The sequence below is a fragment of the Phodopus roborovskii genome, unplaced genomic scaffold (genome assembly GCF_943737965.1).
Source record: "Phodopus roborovskii unplaced genomic scaffold, PHOROB, whole genome shotgun sequence".
Classification (NCBI taxonomy): domain Eukaryota; kingdom Metazoa; phylum Chordata; class Mammalia; order Rodentia; family Cricetidae; genus Phodopus; species Phodopus roborovskii.
The window spans coordinates 4,931,784-4,956,217 of record NW_026126566.1 but is presented as its reverse complement, the minus strand read 5'-3'; the positions used below and the strand labels follow the sequence as shown (position 1 = coordinate 4,956,217).

General features: G+C 42.4%; 1 protein-coding gene across 2 annotated transcripts; it reads left to right on the top strand.

Moving 5' to 3' along the window:
* The first annotated feature begins 9,075 nt into the window (after positions 1-9,075).
* On the top strand, positions 9,076-24,425 carry Cdc23 (cell division cycle 23). Of its 2 annotated transcripts, XM_051202416.1 has the most exons (17): positions 9,076-9,258; positions 9,343-9,415; positions 13,098-13,235; positions 15,800-15,842; positions 16,283-16,388; positions 16,496-16,628; positions 18,642-18,819; positions 18,898-18,995; positions 19,122-19,203; positions 20,325-20,478; positions 20,600-20,719; positions 21,157-21,232; positions 21,580-21,641; positions 22,544-22,622; positions 22,699-22,818; positions 23,046-23,127; positions 23,328-24,425. In XM_051202416.1, exons 1-17 carry the CDS (start codon positions 9,098-9,100, stop codon positions 23,483-23,485), a joined length of 1,863 nt encoding a protein of 620 aa, XP_051058373.1. In that variant the 5' UTR covers positions 9,076-9,097; the 3' UTR covers positions 23,486-24,425. The 2 variants fall into 2 exon arrangements, with proteins under 2 accessions (XP_051058373.1, XP_051058374.1); XM_051202417.1 differs by having other exon boundaries at positions 23,046-23,470.
* Positions 24,426-24,434: the final 9 nt, after the last annotated feature.

Sequence of the window (24,434 nt, the reverse complement as noted above, 5' to 3'; positions counted from 1 at the left end):
CCAGCATTTCAGAAGGTAGAAGCAGGCAGATTTCTCTGAGTTTGTGGCTATCTCAGTCCACATACTGAATTCCTGGCCAACCAAGGCAACATGGTGAGACCTTGTCTTAAATAACAAAATAAAACAAAACAAACTCCCCAAACAACAAAGTCTTTATTAAACTGTCACCACACTGGCTCACAATATTGGGGGTAACCTAAATCTGTTTCCTAGCTATGGTCACTCATACATGGCTACTGAATAAACTGTGTCTTACTTCCTTTGAGAGCTGTTTTTGTGTGTGCAGCACAGAGGCTGTGGAGGCCGTGTGCTCCATCAGTATGCTCTGATGGCATGACTACTCCGTTGTATGGTTAAAGGGAAGGTTTTTATTGTAGCTATGAGAACAACCAGAGGCATCTGTAAGAGTGCAGAGTACAGAGAGAAAGAAATAGACTGGACATGCCTGTGAGAGGAGCAGGAACAGAACATGGGGTGGGGGGGGGAGGCAGAGAAAGATGGCAGGTAGGTGGAGGCAGGGAAGTATAGCCAAATTAGCAGGGTTGCAAGGAGAATGAGTGGCTGGGGAGAGAAGCTGTGAGCTGAGCAAGTTTAGGGAAGGCGAGGGGGTGAGAAGAGCTAGCATAGTCCTAACAAAGTACCGAGGGAGCCTGGAGGCCAGAGTGAGAGCTGATATGCTAATAGACACCACAGAGACACATTGTCCTTTATGCCGTGTGGAATTTTGGTAAATAGAGTTTCCTTTGGACCTGACACCGTTCAAGTTTTAAAGAGAAGCCTGAATGCCCTTGAAAATTCAAGCAAAATAAAACGAAATAGGGGCGGCCACAGGTTACTTGGAGTGGGTCCAAATAGGTGCTACAGCACTGACTAGGCCTTGAAGTCTGGTGGGTCTGGTTCAGGGCCTTTTAGGCTACACAGTGAGAAGTTCTCTGGGGGAAAGAAAAGCATGGCTGGAAATCTAGCTCTCTGGTAGAATGCATATCCAAGTATCTGAGTTTGAGCCTCATCTCAACAAAAATTATTTTTTTAAAAAACAGAATAAAACATAGAAACAATATACCATAAAGGTCTATCACACAAATGAATTAATAAAAACATTATGACCATCTCCTCATTTTGTTTAATTCTGTTCATTGAACTTGGGGTCTTGTACATGGTACACAGGAATTCTAGCTCTGTACTGTATTCCCTGTCCCTCTAATTTTGTAGTGCTTGTGATAGTTGTCAGTCTTTTGATGAACCATAGTTGTTGGGTTATTTTTTTTCTTTTTGAGATAGTCTCATATAGCCTACTCTCATCGTGACATATTTAAAAATGGCCTTAAAATTCTGATCCTCCTGACTCCAAATTATGGTTTCTTCCTTTCTTTGTTTGTTTCTTTCTTTCTTTTTTTTTCTGAGACAGAGTTTCTCTGTGTAACCCTGGCCATCCTGGAACTCTGTAGACAAGGCTGGCCTCTAACTTACAGATATGCTTGCCTCTGCCTCCTGAGTGCTGGGATTAAAGGCATGTGCCACCACCACCCAGACAAATTATAGTTTCTTATGACTGATTTCATTTTTTGAGACAGGGTCTCACTATGTAGCCCTGGCTATCCTGGAATTTGCTATATAGACTAGGCTGGTCTCGAACTCACAGAGTTCTGGGATCAAAGGCGTGTGCCACTATACCCGACCATCTATTTTATTATTGCAGATGTTTCCTTTTTTACTTAAAATAATACAAATGCTCCATTCTGTGGTAGGGGCTAGCAGTAGCAAGATAAACACGAATGTAAAACACCTAAAGGGAAAGGGTCTGGTTCATTCCTCCTTTGCTTTCTTTTAAAAATGAATTTCAAAACAATATTTCATGTGTATGTGTGCATGTGCTTGAATGTATATATGTGTACCACAAGCATGCCTGGTTTCTGAGGAGGCCAGAGGAGGTTTGGGAGTCTCTGAAATGAGAGTTACAGACGATTGGGAGTTGCCACATGGTTGCTGGGACCAGAACTCTGTTCTTCTGCAGAATGGACATTGCCTTTAACTACAGAGCTTTACTGGCTGCCTGGCCTGTCTGGCAGGAAGCTTGCTATGATTAAGCTCAGCTGGTTGCTTCTGCAAGGGAGTTCCTCCTGGATCATCTTCCTTAGACAGAGGAAAGAGCTGAGCCACAAGTGATGTCAGCTCAATCAATGCTCCCTCTTAAAGTTCTTAACAGTGACCTGGGAGGTGAGGCATCCTTAAGGGGAACCTTATTAATAGGAATGAGAGACACTGGGAAGTAGGGAAGGTACACAGGCTGGGAGCCCCATGAGCAGAACTGACAAGGAGGCATCCTATTACATGCTGGGGTTATTACCTTGGGGAGATGGAATTGGACAAGCCTGCCTTTCCATTATGCAAAGAAAGGGCTTTTCAAGGAAATTTCCATTTAAGTATGAGTTTAGACCAGTGAAGATGGGGCCATAATAGCTTTGATGGTCACCACAGCTATTAAAAATACATTTTTCCTGTGCTCAGGCTGCCTTGTCATCTTCTTATCATTTATCCCCAGAAGACAGTGACTTAACCCTGCATCTGGGAAGCAGGTTAATGTTGATCTCTATTTTCAACTTTTAAATTCTTCAACACACACAGTAGATAAAATTCATATGGTTGACACAGCTTATTGATGTCCCAGAATGTGATAAAACCTAAAGGTTGGGTTGGGGAAGGAGGTACATGGTGGTTAGAAAGTCAAGCCCTCTGTTCATAGTCATTGTTGGGCTCATATCTCTCCTCACACCATCTTGTGTTGCACAATCTCCATTTGAGTCCTTAGACATACAATCAGGATTTTTAGCTCAAGGCACTCAAGCTATTGGTTCTGCTGCCTGGATGCCCCCCATGCAACTAGGCTGACTACCTATTCTTCAGGTTTCTGTTGAACCCGATTTCAAGGAAGCCTTCTTGATATACTTCCCAGACCAAGCTAGGGCCTCAAGACTGTAATATATTGCTGCATAACAATCTGCTCCAACTGTGTCCTTGGAATTCTTCACTTTTAGACTGACACGGCCTTGCCTAGAGTCACTTTTGTGTTCCAGTCGGCTGTCCTGCTGCTTGCAGGCTGGTGGGCCTTGCAGAGCCTCAGCCAGAATGGCAGCGGAAGCAAGGACAGATAGATGTCTGGCCAAGCTAAGAAGCTAACCTGGTGCTTGCTTGTATCTGTGGGGCAGCAAGAGGGCAAAGGTCAGAGTTGAATGGTCTCTTATGGCCAAGGCTCACAAGTGACATCACTCCCTGCCAGTGTAGCCTTTTGGTTAGAGCAAGTCATAGAGTTAGAGGGGATTCAAAAGCACTGATACCAGGATTACAATTACATGTCACCACATCTGGCTTGTGCTGTTATTCAGGCATCTGTACTAACCTGTCCTTGAGGTTCTGACTGCCTATGTCCTCAGCTGCAGCCACTAAAAGCACCACCTGTTCACATTCACTACGTTCCCTTTTAAAAGAGACCCTGCCCACCTTCCATCTTCCTCTCTCTCCTTCTCTCTCTTCTCTTCTGCTGCTCCTGTCCCCAGAGGCCAGTCTCCCCTCTCCCTTTTCCCCATTCACTTCCCCCCAACAAACTCCTGCACCCAAGCTCTGTCGAATGGCACCTTTCTCTGGCACCCTGCTTTTTAAAATTACAACAGCTTGGTTTTGTTATTTTTGAGACAGGGTCTCACTCTGTATCCCAGGCTCATCTGGAACTCACTGTAGAACCCAGGCTAGCCCCCCAGTTCACATCCTGCTTCAGCTCCCCAAATCTTGGAAGTGTAGACAAGAGCCATCATACACAGCCTGTAACTATTATTACTACAGAGTTCTTTGTATAATTGTTTTTTTATTGACTTTCTCCCTCATGATACAAAAATGTCCAAAAATGTGGATTCATCTTGCTTTTTGATTTTTCCCAAGAGCTTGAGTAGGTAAGTAGCTATTGAATTTAATAGACCACACACACACACACACACACACACACACACACACACACCAAAGAATTAAGCAGTCCAAATGTCACAGATGGTGTCATTAAGAACTGACTTAGTGACACGGGAACTGACTGTCCTTTCTTCCTTTATGGAGTTTAGACTTAGTGAGATCTTTCCAGTAGCCAGCTCAGATGCCTTGGCCCACATGATTTACCTGCTAAAGCAGTTATAACCCAGCAGACTGAAGAGTAGGCGTGATGAAGGGAAGAGCTCCACCTGCCGGTCAGAGCCAGGACCACAGCAGGAGACAGCACTGGAGTTGTGCCCAGGATCTCAGAGGCCATCAACCTTGCGAATATGACACCAGAGGCAAACAGCTGAGGAATGTTTAGTGAAGCAATACGTGACTTGAAAAAGTCGGAACACCATGTGAAAAGCTTGGGAAGGACCTGGAGTGAGCTGCCATGTGGGTGCTGGGAACCAAACCTAGGTCCTTTAATGCAAGGACAAGTACTCCTAACTACTGACCATTTTCCAGGTCCAGTGTCTGTCTCCCCACCACTCTAGTCCCATTGCCTTTTTTTTCCTTTCTTTTCCTTCATTTGTTGTTTCTTCCACTTTGTTCCCTCTAAAGAGTTGGGTTTTTTGTTTGTTTGTTTGTTTTTTTTTTTTTTTTTTTTTACTAGCCGGAGTGTTGGTGGCACACACCTTTAGTCCCAGCACTTGGGAGGCAGAGGCAGGTTGATCTCTGTGAGTTTGAGGCCAGCCAGGTCTACAAAGCTAGTTCCAGGACATCCTCCAAAGCCACAGAGAGAACCAGAGAATACAGTTTTTTTTTTTTACTGTATTCTGTCATTTTATAGGCATAAGTTTAGAAAACATTTTTAATTCTTCATTTTCTTCATTTCCTTTCCCTTCCTCTTTTTTCTTTTTCTTTCTTTCTTTCTTTCTTTCTTTTTTTTTTTTTTTATTTAAGACAGGTTCTCCTTTTGAATTCCTGACTGACCTTGAACTCTGGTGGTACTACAGACTGGCCTCAACTCAGAGATCCACTGGCCTTTGCCTGTTGAGTCTGGGATTAAAGGTGTGCACCTCCAGCTGCTCAGTTCATCCAGAAGGAGAGACCAGTTACTACTGCCTTTAGTGTTCAGCACAGTCATTCACCATGCTACAAAAATAACCAGCTTCTATAATACCTTAATTTCTAAACCCTTTTTGTTTTGAGGCAGGGTTTCATGTAGCTCAGGCTGGCCTATAACTTTCTTTCTTTCCTTATTTCTTGCTTGCTTGCTTTTTTTTTTTTTTTTTTCAAAACAGGATTTCTCTGTGTAACAGTCCTCGCTGTCCTGGAACTCATGTTGTAGACCAGAATGGCCTCAAACTCACCAAGATCTATCCTCCTCTGCCTCTGAAGTGCTGGGTGGGACTAAAGGTGTGTGCCACCACCTCCTGGCTACAACTCGCTTTGTAATGAAGGATAACTTTGAACTCCTGGCCCTTCTGCCTCTACTTCCAATTCTGGAATGACAGGCATATGATAGCATTAATTTACTGTTAATAAACCAAAAAGAGGAAGGAAGTCATTGCTCAGTCCCTCTCCCACCCCATTTTCAGAGGCAAACTGGGCTCCAGTTTGCAATTGGGGCTTAACAGAGATGGAAGGAATCTTGAAGTCACCTTGGTTATCTCTGTCCCTGTACAACAGAGAGACTGAGGCCCTGGGAGGAGAGATATTTTTTTGACGACTAATTTCAGTTCCTCTGGATCCCTATCTCAGGCTGCTTAAGTGCTAGCTATATGAAGAGAGGCTTGAACATCCAGTTCTGGTTGTTTCTTTACTCCAAAATGTCTGGATGGCCCCCAAATCATGCCATCCTGTTTGTAAGGATTTAGGCATTATCTGAATGCATTCTTCCAGGTGACAGCATAATGCCTGAAGCCTTACACTGTTTCCTTACAGAAATACCAGGAGCTCCTAAGTATATACCTTTCTCATGGTCATGATGAATCTATAAAACGGGCTTTCTAGCATGTTGAAGAGTACAAGGTCTACTTCAGAGGACCCAATAACATTTGGAAAAAAATTGTAAATGGCATCATATAAATAAGAAGAAATAGTATTGGCCAGCAAGTTGGCTCAGTGAATACAGGTGCTTTTCAAAAGAACCAGATGACCTGAGTTCAGTCCCCAAGACCCACATGGTGGAAGGAGAGAACTGACTCCCAAAGGTGTTCTCTGACCTCCACAGGTGTGCCACAGCATGCACATACCCAGGTACCCTAAAACACACACAATTAACTAAAAATGTAATAAAACTGTAAAAATAATAGTAATGCTAACTTAATGTAATAGAAATATAGTGGAAGAATATGGGCATTAGGTGTCTAGGCCTTGAGGTCACCTCTCCTAAATTGTCATGAGTTTGTTCTCTACTGGGTGATATGGAGATAATGATACTTGTTTTGTAGGAGGCCAAGAGGGTTAGTGATCACATAAATCAAGACCTTCTGCAATGATCCCTGAGCCTTAGGTGCAGGAGTCGTATTGTAGATGTATTAGCTGGCACTGGGTACCACAAGTGCTCTTGTTCTTTGCCTTTGATTGGTTGACACTTTCTTTAATAATCTCTAAGTATTACAAAGAGAAATTTCTTGAAAATTATTTCAAAGGCAGGCACAGAGCCAGTGGAGATGGTTCAATGAGTTAAGGTACTTGCTGCTAAGCCTGACAAACTGAGTTCAACACACACACACACACACACACACACACACACACACACACACACACACACACGAAACAAGACTTTTAAGCTAGGAGTAATGGCATATATCTATAAAAATTGAAGCACTTGGGAGGTAGAGACAGGAAGATTAGGAGTTCAAAGTTATTCTTGGCTACATTGGGAGGAGTTCAAAACTAGACCATGCAACATGAGACTTTTGATTTAAAAAAATCTAGAAAATGATTTTAGGTAAAGTATATTAGTGTACAATTTAAATTTTATCATTAAAAGTTATTTTTTCATCCCTTATCAAAGAAGCTTCTGTGAGTTCCAGGCCAGCCTGGTCTAATAGAGAATTCTAGGACAGCCAGAGCTACATAGAGACACTCTTATCTCAAAAAAGACCCCAAACAAGAAAAGAGTCCAAAGAATAATAAACTAATTCAAAAATTTCCCATGGTGTCTTAGTCACTTTCCTATTGCATGGAAGAGACACCATAATCAAGGCAACTTACAGACAAAAACATTTATTTGAAGCTCACAGTGTCAGAGGGTTAGAATCCACAGCCATGATGGCAGAGAATGGCAACAGACAGGCAGGCAGGATGCTGGAGAAGTACTTGAGAGCTCACACCTTGATCCACAAGCAGGAAGCACAGACAGAGAACTAACTGGGAATGGAATGGGCTTTTGAAACCTCAAAGCCCACCCACCTCTCCCAGTGACACACCTCCTTACCCTTGCAAACAGTCCCACCAGCTTGGGACCAGCTCTTCAAACATAAGAAAGAGCCTATGGGGTTATTCTCATTCAGACCACCACAGAAGGGAATTAGTGACCTGTGGAGCACAAATAACCCAGAGACAGATATTGGGGTTCAAGCTGAAGATTAGAGAAGCAAAGCCATCAAAGAGCTCTTATCTCTATCAACGCTCAAACCGAAGGGGCGATCCACCGAAACCTCAGATTGCATCTCCATACTGCACTGCTCCTCACCAAACCTTAGACTGCTAGACTGCTCTCTGAAACTGCAATGGGTTCTTTATATACTCTCTAGTGCTGGGATTAAAGGTGTGAGCTTTGTTTCTTTTAGACTAATTCACTCTTGTGTAGCCCTGGGCGGCCTTGAACGCACAGAGATCCAACCACCTCTGTCTCCTGAGTTCTGGGATAAAGTTGTGTGCCACGACTGCTCAGCTTCTATGGTTGTGGCTAGCTTTGCATTCTGATCCTCCAGGCAATCTTTGTTAAATCTTAAATAATATATCGCCACATTACTATGTACATTTTAAATAAATTCCACTAGTTCCCCAGGCTAGTCTAGAACTTCTTGGCTCATGCAATCCTTCTTTCTCAAGTTTCAGAAGAACAGAACTACAGGCATGTGCCAACACATCTGGTTATATGAAAGACTCTTGGGGCAGAAAAAAAACAAAAGGTAATGGCTAACAGTACACATTTGTAATTTCAGCACATAGTAGGTGGAGGCAGGAAGATTAGGAGTTCAAGGCCAGCCTGAGCTCCATGAGACCCTACCCCACAAATCAAACAACAAACAAATGTAAAATATCTTCATGTAATTTTGGGGGTGGATGGAAGGGATTGAACCCAGGGCAAACCTCCAGCACTCTGCATGTTTAAGAGCACTGGGCTTTAGAGTCACATCTAGTTTATAATTTAAACTTTTTCTTCAGCCTGAGATTGTTTTCTTATCCACAAAACTGTGGTGATAAAATGATAGGAATACCATAGCTCTGATTTTGGAATTCAATCAGATTACATTTGTAAAAGTACACAACACTTCACCAGGTAACCTCTCAATCAATATTGGCTGTTTTCCCCTTGTTGGGGCAAAACGGAGGGTGATACAGAGGAATCTTAATATACTTCAAGGAAAAATGCCAGAGGCATCTGCGAATTCTTTGTGTGTGTGTGTGGGGGGGGCATTGGGGGAAGGAAAAGGGGGGGGAGGAAAAAGGAGCGGAGGGGAAGGCCCGCCTGTCTCTTCATAGGAACAGTGGGAAGAGCGAATCTGCGAATTCTTTCCAGACTACACCCATCATTGACATCCTGTAGCAAAGAATCTTCCCCATAAACCATCTTTCGTTCAACATACCACCACTAAGATCCATGGCTTTCTGTCTTCTCCATCTTTTCTTGCTAGGATACCTCAGTCCCCCCCACCCATCAAGTCCTTTATTCACCTCCCTCCCCTTCACTTCGCGTTCTAATTTACCTCCCTTAGTATCTCTCGCCAATCAGGGTGTAATTGTCCCCCGTTCCCCCCATCGCCTCTTCGGTTCATTACGAAGACGGTTTGTGATTGGCTGTTCCGGAGCAAGGTTAGACCAATGAGAGGCAGACTTTTTTGGTTCGGCCGAGTAAGTATTGTCGCCGCTGATTGGCTGGGTCGGCTGAGGGAGGAAAATGGCTGCGAGTTCCTCGGTAGTCTCGGTGGCAGCGGCTGCCGCCGCGGTTCCGGGCGTGTCCACTAGCGCGGATTTCTCAGACTTGCGGGACATTAAGAAGCAGCTGCTGCTCATCGCGGGCCTCACTCGGGAGCGGGGCCTGCTTCACAGCAGCAAATGGTGAGAGGTCGGGGTCGGACGGGGCGGCGCTGGATCTCGGCCTCGGGGGCTCGCGTGGCTGATGCGGTTTGTGTGGTGTTCCAGGTCCGCGGAGCTGGCCTTCTCTCTGCCCGCCTTGCCTTTGTCCGAGCTGCAGCCGCCGCCGCCTCTTACAGAGGTAAGGGCGTCGTTACAGTGACGTTCCCTAGCCGCAGAGGGATGTGGCAAGAGGTCCTCAGCGTCCTGTCACTGCAGGAGAACCAGATGCTCAGCGGGAATGATGTAGCTAGCGGAAACGCCAGCGTTGAACTGGGCCTTCCTTACAAGCGAGCTCGTGTGTGTGGGTTGCTTGTGCCTTGGAATGCAGTCTCTGCTGTCACTTAAACTGGAGAGAATTGGTGAACAATTATTTCTTGAGATTTCAGCCCTGATGGGGTTAAAGGGATGGCTCAGTGGTTAAGAACCCCAGTTCGATTTCCAGCACCCCAAGCAAGCGTCTTAAAATCACTTGTGAACTTCAGCTTCAGGAGATCCAATACCGTCTGTTCTTCTGGGGTACACACACATATGTAGTATACAGATACGCATCCATATACATAAAGGAAAATCTTTTTAAAAATTCATCCTTGGGCTAGAGGATGGCTCATCAATTAGCAGCACTTACTGCTCTTCTAGAAGAACTGGGTTTGATCTCTAGTAGTCACAGAGGCAGCTAACGGTTGCCTGGACCGAAGTTCCAGGGGCATCCGATGCCATCTTCTGGCCTTGGAGGGCACCAGATACCCATGTGGTTGGTGCACAGACATATTCAGGCATACCACTCATACGCAGAAAACAAAAACCAAACTCTGAAGCCTTTTAGGTTTTGGAGCCAACCTGAACAATGCTAATGAGAAAAATGAAATGAAATTTTGGCAACAGAATGAAATCTATCTTCTACATCATTGCTCTTTGTTGCAAATTGATTTAAGAGTATGGATTTGGACCGGGCTGTGTCACACACTTTTAATCCCATTCAGGAGGCAGAGGAAGTCGGATCTCTGAGTTTGAGGCCAGCCTAGTGTACAGAACAAGTTCCAGGACAGCCAGAGCTACACAGAATCCTTGTCTCAACATCCACTCCTCCACCCCCCACTCCACTCCCCCACCCCCCACCCACACCCCCGCCCCCCCAAAAAAGTGTACCAGGCTCGTAGAATTCAGTAAAATTAACCATTCTCATTAACAGCAGGAGACAGAGTACATGTGACTTGCAAGTAGATTTTCATTTGTATTTCAGGCATGTTCTCTACTAATACATCAATGCTGGCGGGTGAATAGAAGTGACAAGCTTAGCTGGGTGTTGGTGGTTCACACCTTTAGTCCCGGCACTCGGGATGCAGAGGCAGGTGGATCTCTGTGAGTTCCAGGACAGCCAAAGCTGTTATTGGAGAAACCCATTGTAGTGTATGGATGTTTGCCTTTGTGTGTAGCAGCACTTTAATGCCTGGGGCTTTGGAAGCCAGCGCATGTGTCAGGTTCCCTTTTAAGTTGCCTTGTGGGTGCTGGGAACCAGATTCCGGTCCTCTGCAAGAGTAGCCAGTCTTCTTCTTAACTGTTGAGCCATCACTTTAGCCCCACTCTTCGTTCTGGGGTCTCGCTAAGCGGCCCAGGCAGGGCTTAAATTTGCCATCTTCCTGCTTCAGCTTTCGGAGTAACTCAAAGGCTTATGCCAGTAGGCTGGATGAAACTTTCATTTTAAAACCGACTACTAGGTGACAGCTTTATAGCTCAGGGTTTAGAGCACTGGCCTTGTAAAACCAAATACCTCTGAATTACACTGTCTCTGACTTTGAGCAGAACATTCTTGGTGTTTCCTGAAGCAAAAATGAAAGTAAATATTTGTTTTTACTTATTTAGTTTTTGAGACAGGGTCTCACTATGTAACCTTGTGTGCTGGATAGTTTTGTGTCAACTTGACACAAGCTAGAGTTATCTGAAAGGGAACTTTAAGTGAGAAAATGCCTCCCTAAGATCCATCTCTATGGCATCCCCCCCTTTTCTCTCTCTCTCTCTTTCTTTTTATTTTTCCCTGAGACAGGATCTCTCTGTCTAGCCCTGGCCACCCTGGAACTTGCTCTGTAGACCAAGTTTGACCATGAAGTCAGAGAGATCTGCCTGCCTCTGCCTCTGTCTCCCATGTACTGGGATTAAAGGCTTGTGCCACCACCTCCAGGCCTCCTTCTTGGCTTGTAATGCATTTTCTTAATTAGTGATTGATGTTGGAGGGCCCAGTCCATTGTGGGTGATGCCATCTCTGGCCTGGTGGTCCTGGGTTCTATAAGGAAGTACAGTGAGCAAGCCATGAGGAACAAGATAGTGAGCAACACCCCTCCATGGCCTCTGCATCAGCTCCTGCCTCCAGGTTCCTGCCCTGCTTGAGTTCCTGCCCTCACTGCCTTTGATGATGAACTATTATATGGAACTGTGAGTGAAATAAACCCTTTCCTTCCCAAGTTGCTTTGGTTGTGTATCATCACAACAACAGTAACCCTAAGACATTTTTGCTGGCCTGAACTTACTCTGTAGACCAGGCTGGTCTTAAGCCACAGAGATCTGCCTGCCTCTGCCACTTGAGTGCTGGGATTAAAGATGTGCACTACCATGCCATGTAGTGATCAGAAGATGATTTTTGGGATTTGGTTCTCTCCTTCTACCATGTGGGTCCTGGGTATCAAATTAATTTTTTCAGGCTTGGTGGCAGGCTCCTTTATCCATAGAGTCATCTTGTTGATTCCAAAATACAAATTTAAAGTGGTATGGTCCAAGTAAAACTTTCTGAGTTAGTTCTTTTGTGTTTTTGAGGCAGGGTTTCTCTGTATTGCTTTAGAACCTGTCCTGAAACTCGCTCTGTAGACCAGGCTGGCCTTGAACTCACAGAGATCCACTTGCCTCTACCTGCTGGGACTAAGGGGTGCGCCACCAATGCCTGGCTAGGAATATTATTTTATGTGTGTATGTTTATATAGTTTTGCATAACTTTTTGTTACTGGTCTGAGACTTAATATGTATACCAGATTGGCTTTGGGCTTTCAATGATTCTCTTTCCTCTGCCTACTGAGTGCTGAGATTATAGGCATTATACCTAGCCTGGGTGAATTTCATCATAATTCACATAAAATTTTATTTATTTACTGTATATGTATGTGTTTGCATGCATGCATGGCACATATGTTGAGGTTAGAAGATGGCCTGTAGGGATTGGTTTTCCTTTTACTATGTGGGTCCTGGGAATTGACGAAGATTTTCAGACTTGATCACAAGTGATTTTAACCTTCTGAGTCATCTTGCTGGCCCCAACAATCCCAGACTTGTGTGTGACAGTTAGGGATACTCACCACTATAGTAATGAGGATGACTCCCCCACCCCACCCCCACCACACACAAGATACCATTTTCTCCTCTTCCATTTTCTTTTTTCTCCTTTTGACTGTCCTTATTATGTAGCACTGGCTGTCCTGAAACTCACTCTGTAGATCAGGTTTGGTTTGAACTCACAGAGATCTATCTGCCTGTCTTTGCCTACCAACTGCTGGAATCAAAGGTGTGTACCACCATGCCAGTCCTCACTTTTTTTTAGTATATGTGCTGCCAAAGCGAGCACCCCACTTTTTATTTTGAAAAAAATACTTTGGAAAAAAGTTCTTCACAGGTGATACATTATTTTAAAATTACTGTATAAATTGAAGTATCTGCCCACTTTGGGGGAAGATAAATAATTATTCTTTTCTTATATCTTGAAATTAATGACTTTGCTTTTTATAGGTACACTTTGTCTGTCTGTCTTGGTTTAACCACTCATATAACCTTATTTCTTCTAGGAAGATGCCCAGGACGTGGATGCTTACACCCTGGCCAAGGCCTACTTTGATGTTAAAGAATATGATCGGGCAGCACATTTCCTGCAAGGCTGCAATAGCAAGAAAGCCTATTTCCTGTACATGTATTCCAGATACCTGGTGAGGTCCACTTTAAGATGTTATTCCATCTTCAGTGAAACATCTGTATTTAGAATCAAGAGGAAATTTTTTTAACTTTATTTTTATTTTATGCATTAATGTTTTGACTACATGTATGTGTGAGGATGCCAGGTCCCCTGGAACTGGAGTTACAGACAATTTTGAGCTGCCATGTGGGTGCTGGGAATTGAACCCAGGTCCTCTGGAAGAGCAGTCAGTGCTCTTAACCACTAAGCCATCTCTCCAGCCCCCCAGGGAGAGCAGTCTTAATTAATAATAAATTCTATGTATGTATGTATTTAATTTTTAAATATCTAGGTAGTGGGTCATCAAGCAAATGTACTTAATAACTATTGCAGCAGTGATAATAAAAAACATTGATGCCAGGCCTGGAAGTGTACACCTTTAATTCTAGCACTTGGGAGGCAGAGGCAGGTGGATCTCAGTGAGTTTGAGGCCAGTCCAGTCTACAGAGTGAGTTTCAAGACAGCCAGGACTGTTACACAGAGAAACCTGTCTCAAAAAAACCCTCCAAAAAAGACAGAGAAAAGAGGAGAGTAACCAATTTTAAAGAAATGGCAACATAAAAAAACGTAGGTAGTATGATTAACAACAGGATGACTCTTCTTTGGGTTATGTTTAGGAATTGACAAGGTGTGGTGGTGTCTATTATCTCCATATTCTAGATGCAGAGAGTTAAGGATCCCATCAAGTTTGAGACTGTCTTGGTCTGCACAGTGTCATAGTCAGTTCAAAGGCCAGGTAGGGGTGGAGACCCTAACTTAAAAGGCCTGAAAGCAGGACATGATGATATACACTTAGAATCCTAGTACTTGAGATGCCAAGGCAGAAGATATAAGAGTGTGAGACCAGTTTGGGCTGCATAGTATAATCCTATCTTAGTAAATAAATGAATTGTTACAAGGAGTTTTCCCGCAAGCCTGGACCCAGAGCTGCGTCAGCCCCAAATAACACACAGAGACCCTGTATTAGATATTAAGCTGTTGGCCTGTTATTAACATTTCTTATTGGCTAGCTGTCTTAAATTTTATTAACCCATTTCTATTAATCTAAGTAGTCTTATCTTACTGGAGAGAGGGTCAGAACTTTTTCTCTCAAGTCTCTACATCTTGCATCTCCTTACTACATCTCCCAGAACCCTCCTTGTCTCCTAGTCCCGCCTATCTTGCTTTCCTATTGGCCAACAGGGCTTTATTCATTAACCAATAAGAGAAACATATTTACAGAATGACATCTCCCATTAATGAATCAATCAATAAATAAAATAAAGGAGTCACCCCAAAATAGAATTGAGTTAAAAAGTCTTGTTTTATGAACTCACTTATTATTTATTTATAGTTTATATATTACTTTATTTCATGGTTATTAAAAACATTAATATAAAGGTCAATGCAGCCTTTTATGGCAGCATACACACGTAATCCTAGTACTCAAAAGGCAGAGGCAGAAGGATTTCTTCAAAGCCTGCCTGGTCTATATTGAAATTCTAGGTCAGCTGTGGCTAAAGTAGTGAGAAATGGTCTCAAAAAACCTAAATAAATAAATGCGTGAGTAAACAGCAATGTAAGTGCAATTGTTTTGGATACCATCTTACTATGTCACATAGCCAAGGCTACCCCTGGAACCATTATCTTCTTGCCTGTAGGTCTGCAGAGTGCAGAGTGCCAGCCAGGTTTACAGGCATGCACTTCCATATGGGGCCTTCCTTCCTTCCTTCCTTCCTTCCTTCCTTCCTTCTTTTTTTTTTTTTTTTTTTTTTCCCCCAAGACTAGATTTCTCTGTGTAACTGGCTATCTTGGAACTTACTCTGTAGACCAGGCTGGCCTTGAACTCACAGAGATCCACCTGTTTTGTTTCCTTAGTGTTGGGATCAAAGGCGTGTGCCACCCGGCTAGGCAGACAGTCTTAACTGAGTTATACTTCAGCCCTAATATCTATTGCTGACTTTTGCCTAAAACTGACTTTTTCCTCCCCCAAAGCACCTTTATCTGATATTTCAAAAAAAATTTTTTTTTTAGTATCTTTCCACACTTAATCAACATGAGGCTTTTATGCTTTTAGTAAGATCCACCATCCCCTCCCACATTTTTCTACTTAGTATCAACATGAACTCATGGATCCCCTCTTTCTCTCTCTTTTTTATTTTTTATTTTTTATTTTTTTGGTTTTCCAAAACAGGGTTTCTCTGTAGCTTTGGAGCTTGTCCTAGAACTCACTCAGTAGACCAGGCTGGCCTTGAACTCATAGAGATCTGCCTGCTTCTGCCTCCTGAGTGCCGTGTTAAAGGTGTGCGCCACTACAGCCCGGCTAGATTCTCATATTTTTAAGTGACTATAATACATTACTATATTTAAGTCTTTGGTGCTCAGTGTACTCTATATTTAGCTAGTGGGAACACCTGAATGAATGTTGTTTATAAGGTGGGTGTTATTTTGCTTAGACTTTTGTCAGCCCTGTAGATAGAATCAGACTGCTGATTTTAGAAAGCATTTTAGAATAAGCTGGAAAAATGTATTTGTTTATTTTCCCCTCTTCTCTTACAGTCTGGAGAGAAAAAGAAGGACGATGAAACAGTTGATAGCCTAGGTATGTTTTTTGCCCCATCTAACCTTTTGTCCTAAAAAGCAGATCTGCACACTTAGATGCCATATAGGTCATGAAGGTACCATAAGTAGACTATGTGGCCCACGTAGAATAGAATGGAGAGTTCATGGACCTATATCAGCTACCTACTTGTCATCCAACTCCACCTCAGGGCTGCTGTGGGAATCCTCTTGGTGCCTTGTTTGCTTCCCTTAACCCATGCTTGTTTTCTGCAACCTAAGGTGAAAAGTTCAGTATTAACTGAAGCTTCTGATTTGTAAACATTGATAACCTAGGACTGCACACCAGCCATTACATAGAGGAAATGGATTGTGTGAGGGGTTGCAGGCACAATTTTGGTTGATGGTAACAGGAATGTATATGTGTGTCTGAGAATGAAAACAAGCATCCTTTCCTCAAATGAAAGACTCTTTCTCTCCCAGGACCCCTAGAGAAAGGTCAGGTGAAAAATGAGGCTCTCAGAGAACTAAGAGTGGAGCTCAGCAGGAAGCACCAGGCCAGGGGACTCGATGGATTTGGCCTTTACCTGTGAGTGTTGCCAGGGCTTTGGGCTTTCAACAGCACATTTGCCCCCTTGAATAGAGGAGATGTTCTCAGGCATTAACTTTCCTGGTGGCTGTGACTTTCTTTCTCAGGTACGGGGTGGTGCTTCGGAAACTGGACTTGGTAAAAGAGGCCATTGATGTGTTTGTGGAGGCTACTCATGTTTTGCCTTTGCACTGGGGAGCCTGGTTGGAGCTGTGTAACCTGATCACAGACAAAGAGATGGTAAATTAACATAAGCTTCGAAGGGAAACTATAATCTGTGATAGTGTTTGGGGAGGAGTGCTCCCAGGGTAGATTTTGTTGGTAGCTAGCTCTTTGCTGTGTTTCCAGCCCCTTTCACTATTTTGTTTGTTTGAACTTGCTACGGTAGCCTAGGGTTTCTTTAACCTGCTGGTTCTTTTGCTTCTACCTGCCTGCCTCCCTGGGAGTATAAATGTGTATTCTCATGCCTGACTTTTTGTTTGTTTGAGATGGGGCTCTCACTGGGCGGTGGTGTCGCACACCTTAAATCTTGGCACTTGGGAGGCAGAGGCAGGTGATTCTCTGTGAGTTCAAGGCCAGCCTGGTCTACTGAGTGAGTTCTTAGACAGCCTCCAAAGCTACACAGAGAAACCCTGTCTCAAAACACACACACACACACACACACACACACACACACACACACACACACACACCACCAACAAAAAACAAAAAGAAAACAAAAAACAAACCCCAAAACAAACAAACAAACAAAAAAAACAAAACCCAAAAACTAAAGGTGGGTTGATTCTTCTGTTCCTTCAACAATGGTTTGTGTGGCTAAGTCAGTGTCTGAAAAATGTATCTTTATTTGTACTCACCTCTGCTAGGCTTTCTTTATATCTAAAATAGGCAAAAACAATTTTTACATCTTGCATATCAAATCTCTCTTCTTTTGCCTATCAGATTTTTTCTTCCTTCCAGCTTGATCATTACTGTCACTACTCAAGATATCCTGAGTTGGGTGGGAGTGGCTACTGTTGGTGCTGGACATAGTAGGCCTTAAATCTAGCCCTTTCCCTGGACTGAGAAAGTTCTCTACCACTGATATCCCGTCTCAACACCTCCAAGTCTGTTGCCTCCTTTTCTCTCGTCTCTCTTTCCCAAGGTTGAAACAGTGCCGTGGTTTTTTTTCTATAGGACTCTTTCTCTTGCTTGTCACCTGTTAGCATCTCAGATCTGGATTACTTAATTAAATAATAGATACTTTCTCTCTAGCTTCTGGTTTACACTCTTCCATTTCCAGCTCATCCAGCACACAGTTTCCAAAATTCCAAAAAAATTTTAAGTATAAAAAATAAAAGACTCACATAGTTTTATTTTATGTATACAAGTGTTTGCCTGCATGAATTTATGTGCACCATATGTGTGCACGATGCTCAAGGAAGTCAGAAGTCATCAGAATCTCTGGAATTACAGGCAGTTTTGAGCCATCCTGTGGGTGCTGGGGAATTGAATCCAGGTCTACTGTAAGAGCACCCCCTCTCCCCCAGTGATGTCTTTATGTATCCCTGTCTGACCTGGACCTCTATGTAGACCACGATATCACAGAGATCCTCTTACCTTATTTCCCAAGGAGGAGACAGGGTTTCTCTGTGTAGGTCTGGAACTTGCTGTGTCGTCCAGGCTGATCCTCCTGCCTCTGCCTCCCAAGTGCTGGGATTAAAAATGTGCACTAACATGCGTAGCTCCTTTTTCTTTTTTTTCAAAGATGGCTTTCTCTATGAAGACCATGCTGATATCAAATTCGTGGCCATCTTTCTGTCTCAGCCTCCTGAGTGCTGGGGTTATAAGAAAGAGCCATCTTAAAACACTTTGGTGGGCAGGAGTTTGCAGTAGTTTCTTACTGTATCTTGTTTCCTGGTTTGTGATGGGATCCACGTTTTTTACACAAACCTTCCTTAAACAAAGCTAGTTTTATTGTTTTAATCACTGTACTCTTATTGTTGCCCTTGTCTAGAATGCTGTCTTTTCTCTCTTCTCTGTGTTATATTTAGATTATTCTTATTCTCAAGTTTGGTGGGTTTGTTTGTTTTGTGTTTTGTTTTTTGAAAGTATGTTTGTAATTCAAATTCAGTGAGATTACTCTGTATTCATTTGTAGGTGTTCTAATAAAATTTTAGTGATGAATCCTTTTAGGAAGTAATGATCTTTCTTTGGTGTTGTTTTGGGAGAAAGACCAGATTATACTAAGTGTGTCTTTCTCTCTGGCGCTAGCTCAAGTTCCTGTCTTTGCCTGACACCTGGATGAAAGAATTCTTCCTGGCTCATATATACACAGAATTGCAGCTGATAGAGGAGGCCCTGCAGAAGTATCAACATCTCATTGATGTGGGCTTTTCCAAGAGCTCATACATTGTTTCTCAGATCGCAGTTGCCTATCACAATATCAGAGGTGAGTGAATAAGGGCACTGAATGATGACAGACTCTGAGTACAGTTGGTTGGTTTTGAACTCTGCCTTCTTTTTGCAGATATTGATAAAGCTCTTTCTATTTTTAATGAACTGAGGAAACAAGACCCTTACAGGATTGAAAATATGGACACATTCTCCAATCTTCTTTATGTCAGGGTAATTTGTTCCTCTTGGTTGCACTTGACGAAGCTCCTAGATTAGATTATCATGTTTATCTAAAAAACAAACAAACAGCTTCAGGTGCTTTGTCATGTTCATGAAGTCTTCCTCTTTTTTTTCCAGAGCATGAAATCTGAATTGAGTTATTTGGCACATAACCTCTGTGAAATTGATAAATACCGAGTAGAAACGTGCTGTGTAATTGGTGAGTTAGCTATGCTTATTTCTTTTAAGACCTTTCTCTCTCTCTCTCTTTCTCTCAACACACATCTTTCCCATGCCTTATACCACTAGCTTTCTAGCTTATAATTTTGCTTCTTATAGGCATTTTATGTTAATGGATAATATTGCTTAATATTAATAACAATCTTATTGTCTAACTTCTTTTAGTTAGCATCTTTCATTTTCCTTTTCTGACTGCCTAGAGTATACCAGAGTGCCCTCAAACTCACAAAACTCTGCCTGCTTTTCCCTCCTAAATGCTAGGATTTAAGGTATTTGTGACCCTTTAAACCATCATGCTTTTAAGATTTAGGAATGTTGTAACATCTAAAGTAATTCTTTTTCTTCCTGGATTGGGTCCCATTGTTTGGATCTACTATATTTTGCTTACCCATTCATGACTCATGGTAAGAAAGGTAACTTTTAGACTCATAAATTTGTCTTTTCACACACAGTTGTAAAAGAGTGCTGTGGTTCTGGGGTAAGAAGCTAAGAGCTCTAACTTTTTAATTCTTTTAAGAAATCCCTTTGAAGTCTAGGTTTAAAATGATGTAGTCTAGAACCACTAATCTAAATGAACAAAAAAAAAAAAAAAATCAAAGCAGGTGTGGTGGCATATATCTTTAATCCTAGCACTGGGGAGGACAAGGCAGGTTGATCTCTGAGTTCAAGGCCAGCCTGGTCTACAGAGAGTGTTCCAGGACAGCCAAGGCTACAAGAGAAATACCATCTCTCAAAAAAACAAAAAAATCATCAATCTAAAGCATGCTATAGAAAAATTCTCATATAACAAAAATATATATAAATGCTATGTGTACATGAGATAAATGAGGGAACAGTTTTTAATTTTTTATGTTTATTTTAAGGGTTTATTTATATTTATTAATATATATATATGTGTGTGTATGTATATGTATGTATGTATGTGTCTGGTACAAAAGGAGGCTAGATCCCCTGACCCTGGAGTTACAGTTGTGAGCTGCCATGTGGGTGCTAGAAATTGAACCCCAGTCCTCCGGAAGAGCAGCTGGTGTTCTTAATCCACTGAGCCATCTCTCCTGGGTATATGTGTTTACTGGAATCATTTTTTTTTTTTTTAATCAGGCAATTATTATAGCTTACGCTCCCAGCATGAGAAAGCAGCCTTGTATTTCCAGAGAGCTCTGAAGTTGAATCCTAGGTATCTTGGGGCCTGGACATTGATGGGGCATGAGTACATGGAAATGAAGAACACATCTGCTGCTATCCAAGCTTACCGGTGAGCATTTAGTTGGGTTAGGGAGGGGTAAGTAGAACAAAATCCTGTGTTATCAGGAGCCTATGTGTTGCTAACCTTAATTCTTTTACCATATTTCTGGTTTGATTTGTCTATTTCTTAGACATGCCATTGAGGTCAATAAGAGAGACTACAGAGCTTGGTATGGCCTTGGGCAGACCTATGAAATCCTTAAGATGCCATTTTATTGCCTTTATTATTATAGACGGGCCCACCAGCTTCGGTAAGTTGGTTTCTTGACAATGTGGGAAGAAGGGTTAATCAGTGTCATCTCTCTCTCAGGCAAAAAAAGGTGTGGTCTAGTAATTTTTTTTTTTTTTTTTTTTTGAGACAGGGTTTCTCTGTGGCTTTGGAGGCTGTTCTGGAACTAGCTCTTGTAGACCAGGCTGGTCTTAGAACTCACAGAGATCTGACTGCCTCTGTCTCCTGAGTGCTGGGATCAAAGGTGTAAGCCACCACTGCCCAGCAGTAATTTTTATTTAGTGGCTCTACTAGTAGATTTATAGGATAATTATGAACACAAAGTAATGTAATTAAATGAAACATTGATTTAAAAACAGTCCTTACCTATTGGGAATACCATGGAAATAGTAGAGACTAACCTTTCAATTGAGGTCTTGGTAAAGTCTTTGCTCTAACTATTTGTTACCTCTTTCATAGTCCCAATGATTCTCGTATGCTGGTTGCCTTAGGAGAATGTTATGAGAAGCTCAATCAACTAGTGGAAGCCAAAAAGGTACCTCAAATTTTGGGCTGAAGAATTTGAGCAGAAATCTGTTTAGAAGGAGGTTGGGTTGTATATTCTGTCTGCCCCCACTACTGTCTGCCCCACCCTTATACCCCCCTCCCTGTATTTTGATGTATGTGTATAGCAAAGTCTGAATAGGTGCATAGGATAAAAAGAAATTAGGCTGAGCTTATCATCATGGATGTGTACATGTAGCCTGGATCTATAATAGTTAGGAAAAATGCTCCATATTGTGTAAGCCTGCATTTCTAGAAGGCTTGCATGGCCTTAGTATTTATGTGATTAGTTGTTCCACATGGGCAGTAGTCAGAAGTGACTGGTTTATTCTTTGACAGTGTTATTGGAGAGCATATGCTGTGGGAGATGTGGAGAAAATGGCTCTCGTGAAGCTTGCAAAGTGAGTGAATGTTTCTGATACTTGTGTTGATTTTCCTGAGGTCATGTCATATATGAATTTGGTTATGGAGCAGGGTGTGGAAATGCTCGTTTTACAATTGAGCACCACTTTTTATCCGTGTTGTGGATGAACCCGGAACCTCATACATGCTAGGCATGAAGTTATATTCTGGCCCTAGCCTTTTGACTCTACAGAGTGCCACTTAATGTTGAATTTGGCAAGAGATGAAAAATGAATTGAGAAAGACATCAATGTACTAGAGGTGTAGTCAGTGGTTGAGGATTTGCCTAGCATGTATCAAGGCCTGTGTGCATGGGAGAATTGCTCAGAAGTAGTTAGTTGTTTGATATAGTTTTTATTCTTACCAGGATTAACAGGAAAGTTTTGCAAGAGTATATTATCCAATTGTGAGTTTAAGTTAACTACTCTTTTTTTTCAAACGCTTTTTAAGTTTTATGTATATGTGTATGGGTACGTGCATATGGAGGTCAGGGGACATCTTTATCAGGCTTTGCTTCAAGTGCCTTGAAAGTCATCTCATCCAGCCCTTAAATAACTTTTTGAGACAAGGTCTTACTATGTTGTCCTGGGAGACATCCTGCTTGTTTTGTTTGTTTAGATTTTGGTTTTTTAAGACGGTCTCTGTGTAGCCCTGGCTATCCTGGAACTGCCTTGTAGACCAGTCCAGATCCACCTGCCTCTGCCTCCTGAGTGCTGGGATTGAAGGCATGTGCCACAGTAACTATCTGGTAGGCACTAATAGTCTTCAAGGTCTCAACATGTCGCATATGTCAAAATTTACTTGTTTATATGTCATTTCTGGTTTTAATTATGTCTTCACTTTTTAATCTTTGACTTGCTTTGTGGTGTGACTTTTATTTAAAGCCCAATTTCTTTTGTAGGCTTCATGAACAGTTGACTGAGTCAGAGCAGGCTGCCCAGTGTTACATCAAATACATCCAAGATATCTATTCCTGTGGGGTATGTGTCAGAACATGAGAGCTGTGTCATTGACGGCTTCTTGTTACCTCAGTCATGCCTGCTTTCCTTATCCTAGGAAGTAGTGGAGCACTTGGAGGAGAGCACAGCCTTCCGCTATCTGGCTCAGTACTATTTTAAGTGCAAGCTGTGGGATGAAGCTTCAACTTGTGCCCAGAAGTGTTGTGCATTCAACGATGTGAGTATTGGCTTTTAAAAGGTTTGGATTTTAGGTCAAAAGATATGGTCTTTACATGATGTGTAGGGAAGCCTACTTTGTTCTGTCATCCACTGAGTAGTCTTTTTTTTTTAAGGTGGGGCAGGACTCTTTTAAAATTTGTAAGGAATGTTCTGAACAGTATTTTAATAACCAGCTTTTGAGAATAACATTGAGCATATTTTGAAACAGTTGTGACTTTGTTTCAGACCCGGGAAGAGGGTAAGGCCTTGCTCCGTCAGATCCTACAGTTGCGGAACCAAGGGGAGACTCCCAGCACTGACACGCCTGGTACCTTTTTCCTCCCTGCCTCACTGTCTGCAAACAACACTCCAACACGCAGAGTTTCTCCACTCAACCTGTCTTCAGTCACACCATAGTTGACAACTCAAGTCAGCACATTGCTAGACCAGTATTAAGCCTTACCTCCAGTAAAGAACAGCCACATCTGTTCTCCCAAGGACCTAAGTAAGCTCTTCTCATTTTTACAGATAGAAACAGCCTTGGGGACAGCCTATGGAATCACCTTCAGAGGCAGACAGAACTATGGCAGGGGACAGGTACTGTCTTCTCCCAGCAAGCACTTCTTGGCCTTCCCATAGTCTCCCCACCTCCAAAAATCCCTTTCACAGCACTTTACCATAAGTGATGCTACAGAAACAAGGTTTTAATGCTGCTGGGAGTGGATAGGCAAGGAAGGGGGTAAAAATTATCCTGCTTGTCTGCTGCCAGTAGGGAGGTCAGGTATTGAATAGTAATGACCTCTCTGTGTAGCCTAGGCTGGGATCTTCCTGTTTCAGCTTCCCTAATGATGGGATTACAGGCATATGCCATGAGGCCAGGTTAGAATGACCTTTATTTTGCCGAGTGTGGCTTCTATTATGATGTCAGAGATTTGGTTTAAATGGAGTGTAGCTAGCTATCCATGATCTTTGGGAGACAGTTTTCAAAGAGAGTCTTCTAAAACCTTTCAAGTGGAAGTCTCAATGAGCATGAACTATATAGATGGCTGGCTAGAGCATTAACTATACCCTGATAACTTCGTTTTGGATATTTGAAACTTTTATTTCAGATATTAAAATTCATGCTGGTATCTTTTAGTAAATACCTTGTTTTCAACCTTATGTATAAGGTTGAGGGACTCATCCTATGTTCTTGATGTTTATACTATGTGATACTATAGATCATTCTGTGTTTAAGGTGTCGACTACTTCTCTCGTGCTCAGAACATTTTTATTACCCTCTTACTTTTGAGACCATTTATAAAGAAACATTAGCTGGACATTGTGGAGCATGTCTTTAATCCTAGCATTTTGGAGACAGAGGCAGGTGGACTTTTTGAGACCAGCTGTGTACACAGCAAGTTCCATGCCAGTCAGAGCTACATATATAGTAAAACCAAACAAAAAAACAAACCTTCTAAATATATATTGCCATTTGACTCATTTCATAGTATGTCTTAGGCTGGTTCCCATTGCTGTTCCTGTCCAAGGGTCCATTGGGCCAGATGGTATTTATATCAGTTTCTGTCCCCTTTTTTATATTTTTCTAAGTTTGGAATCCAAATAAAAGCATAAACAATGTCTTTATTCAGTATA

Coding starts and splice junctions, on each gene's coding strand:
- Cdc23 (XM_051202416.1), top strand. CDS start 9,098: ATGGCTGCGAGTTCCTCGGTAGTCTCGGTGGCAGCGGCTGCCGCCGCG. Junction 9,259..9,342: donor CTGCTTCACAGCAGCAAATG/GTGAGAGGTCGG, acceptor GTGGTGTTCCAG/GTCCGCGGAGCTGGCCTTCT. Junction 15,843..16,282: donor TGAAACAGTTGATAGCCTAG/GTATGTTTTTTG, acceptor TTTCTCTCCCAG/GACCCCTAGAGAAAGGTCAG.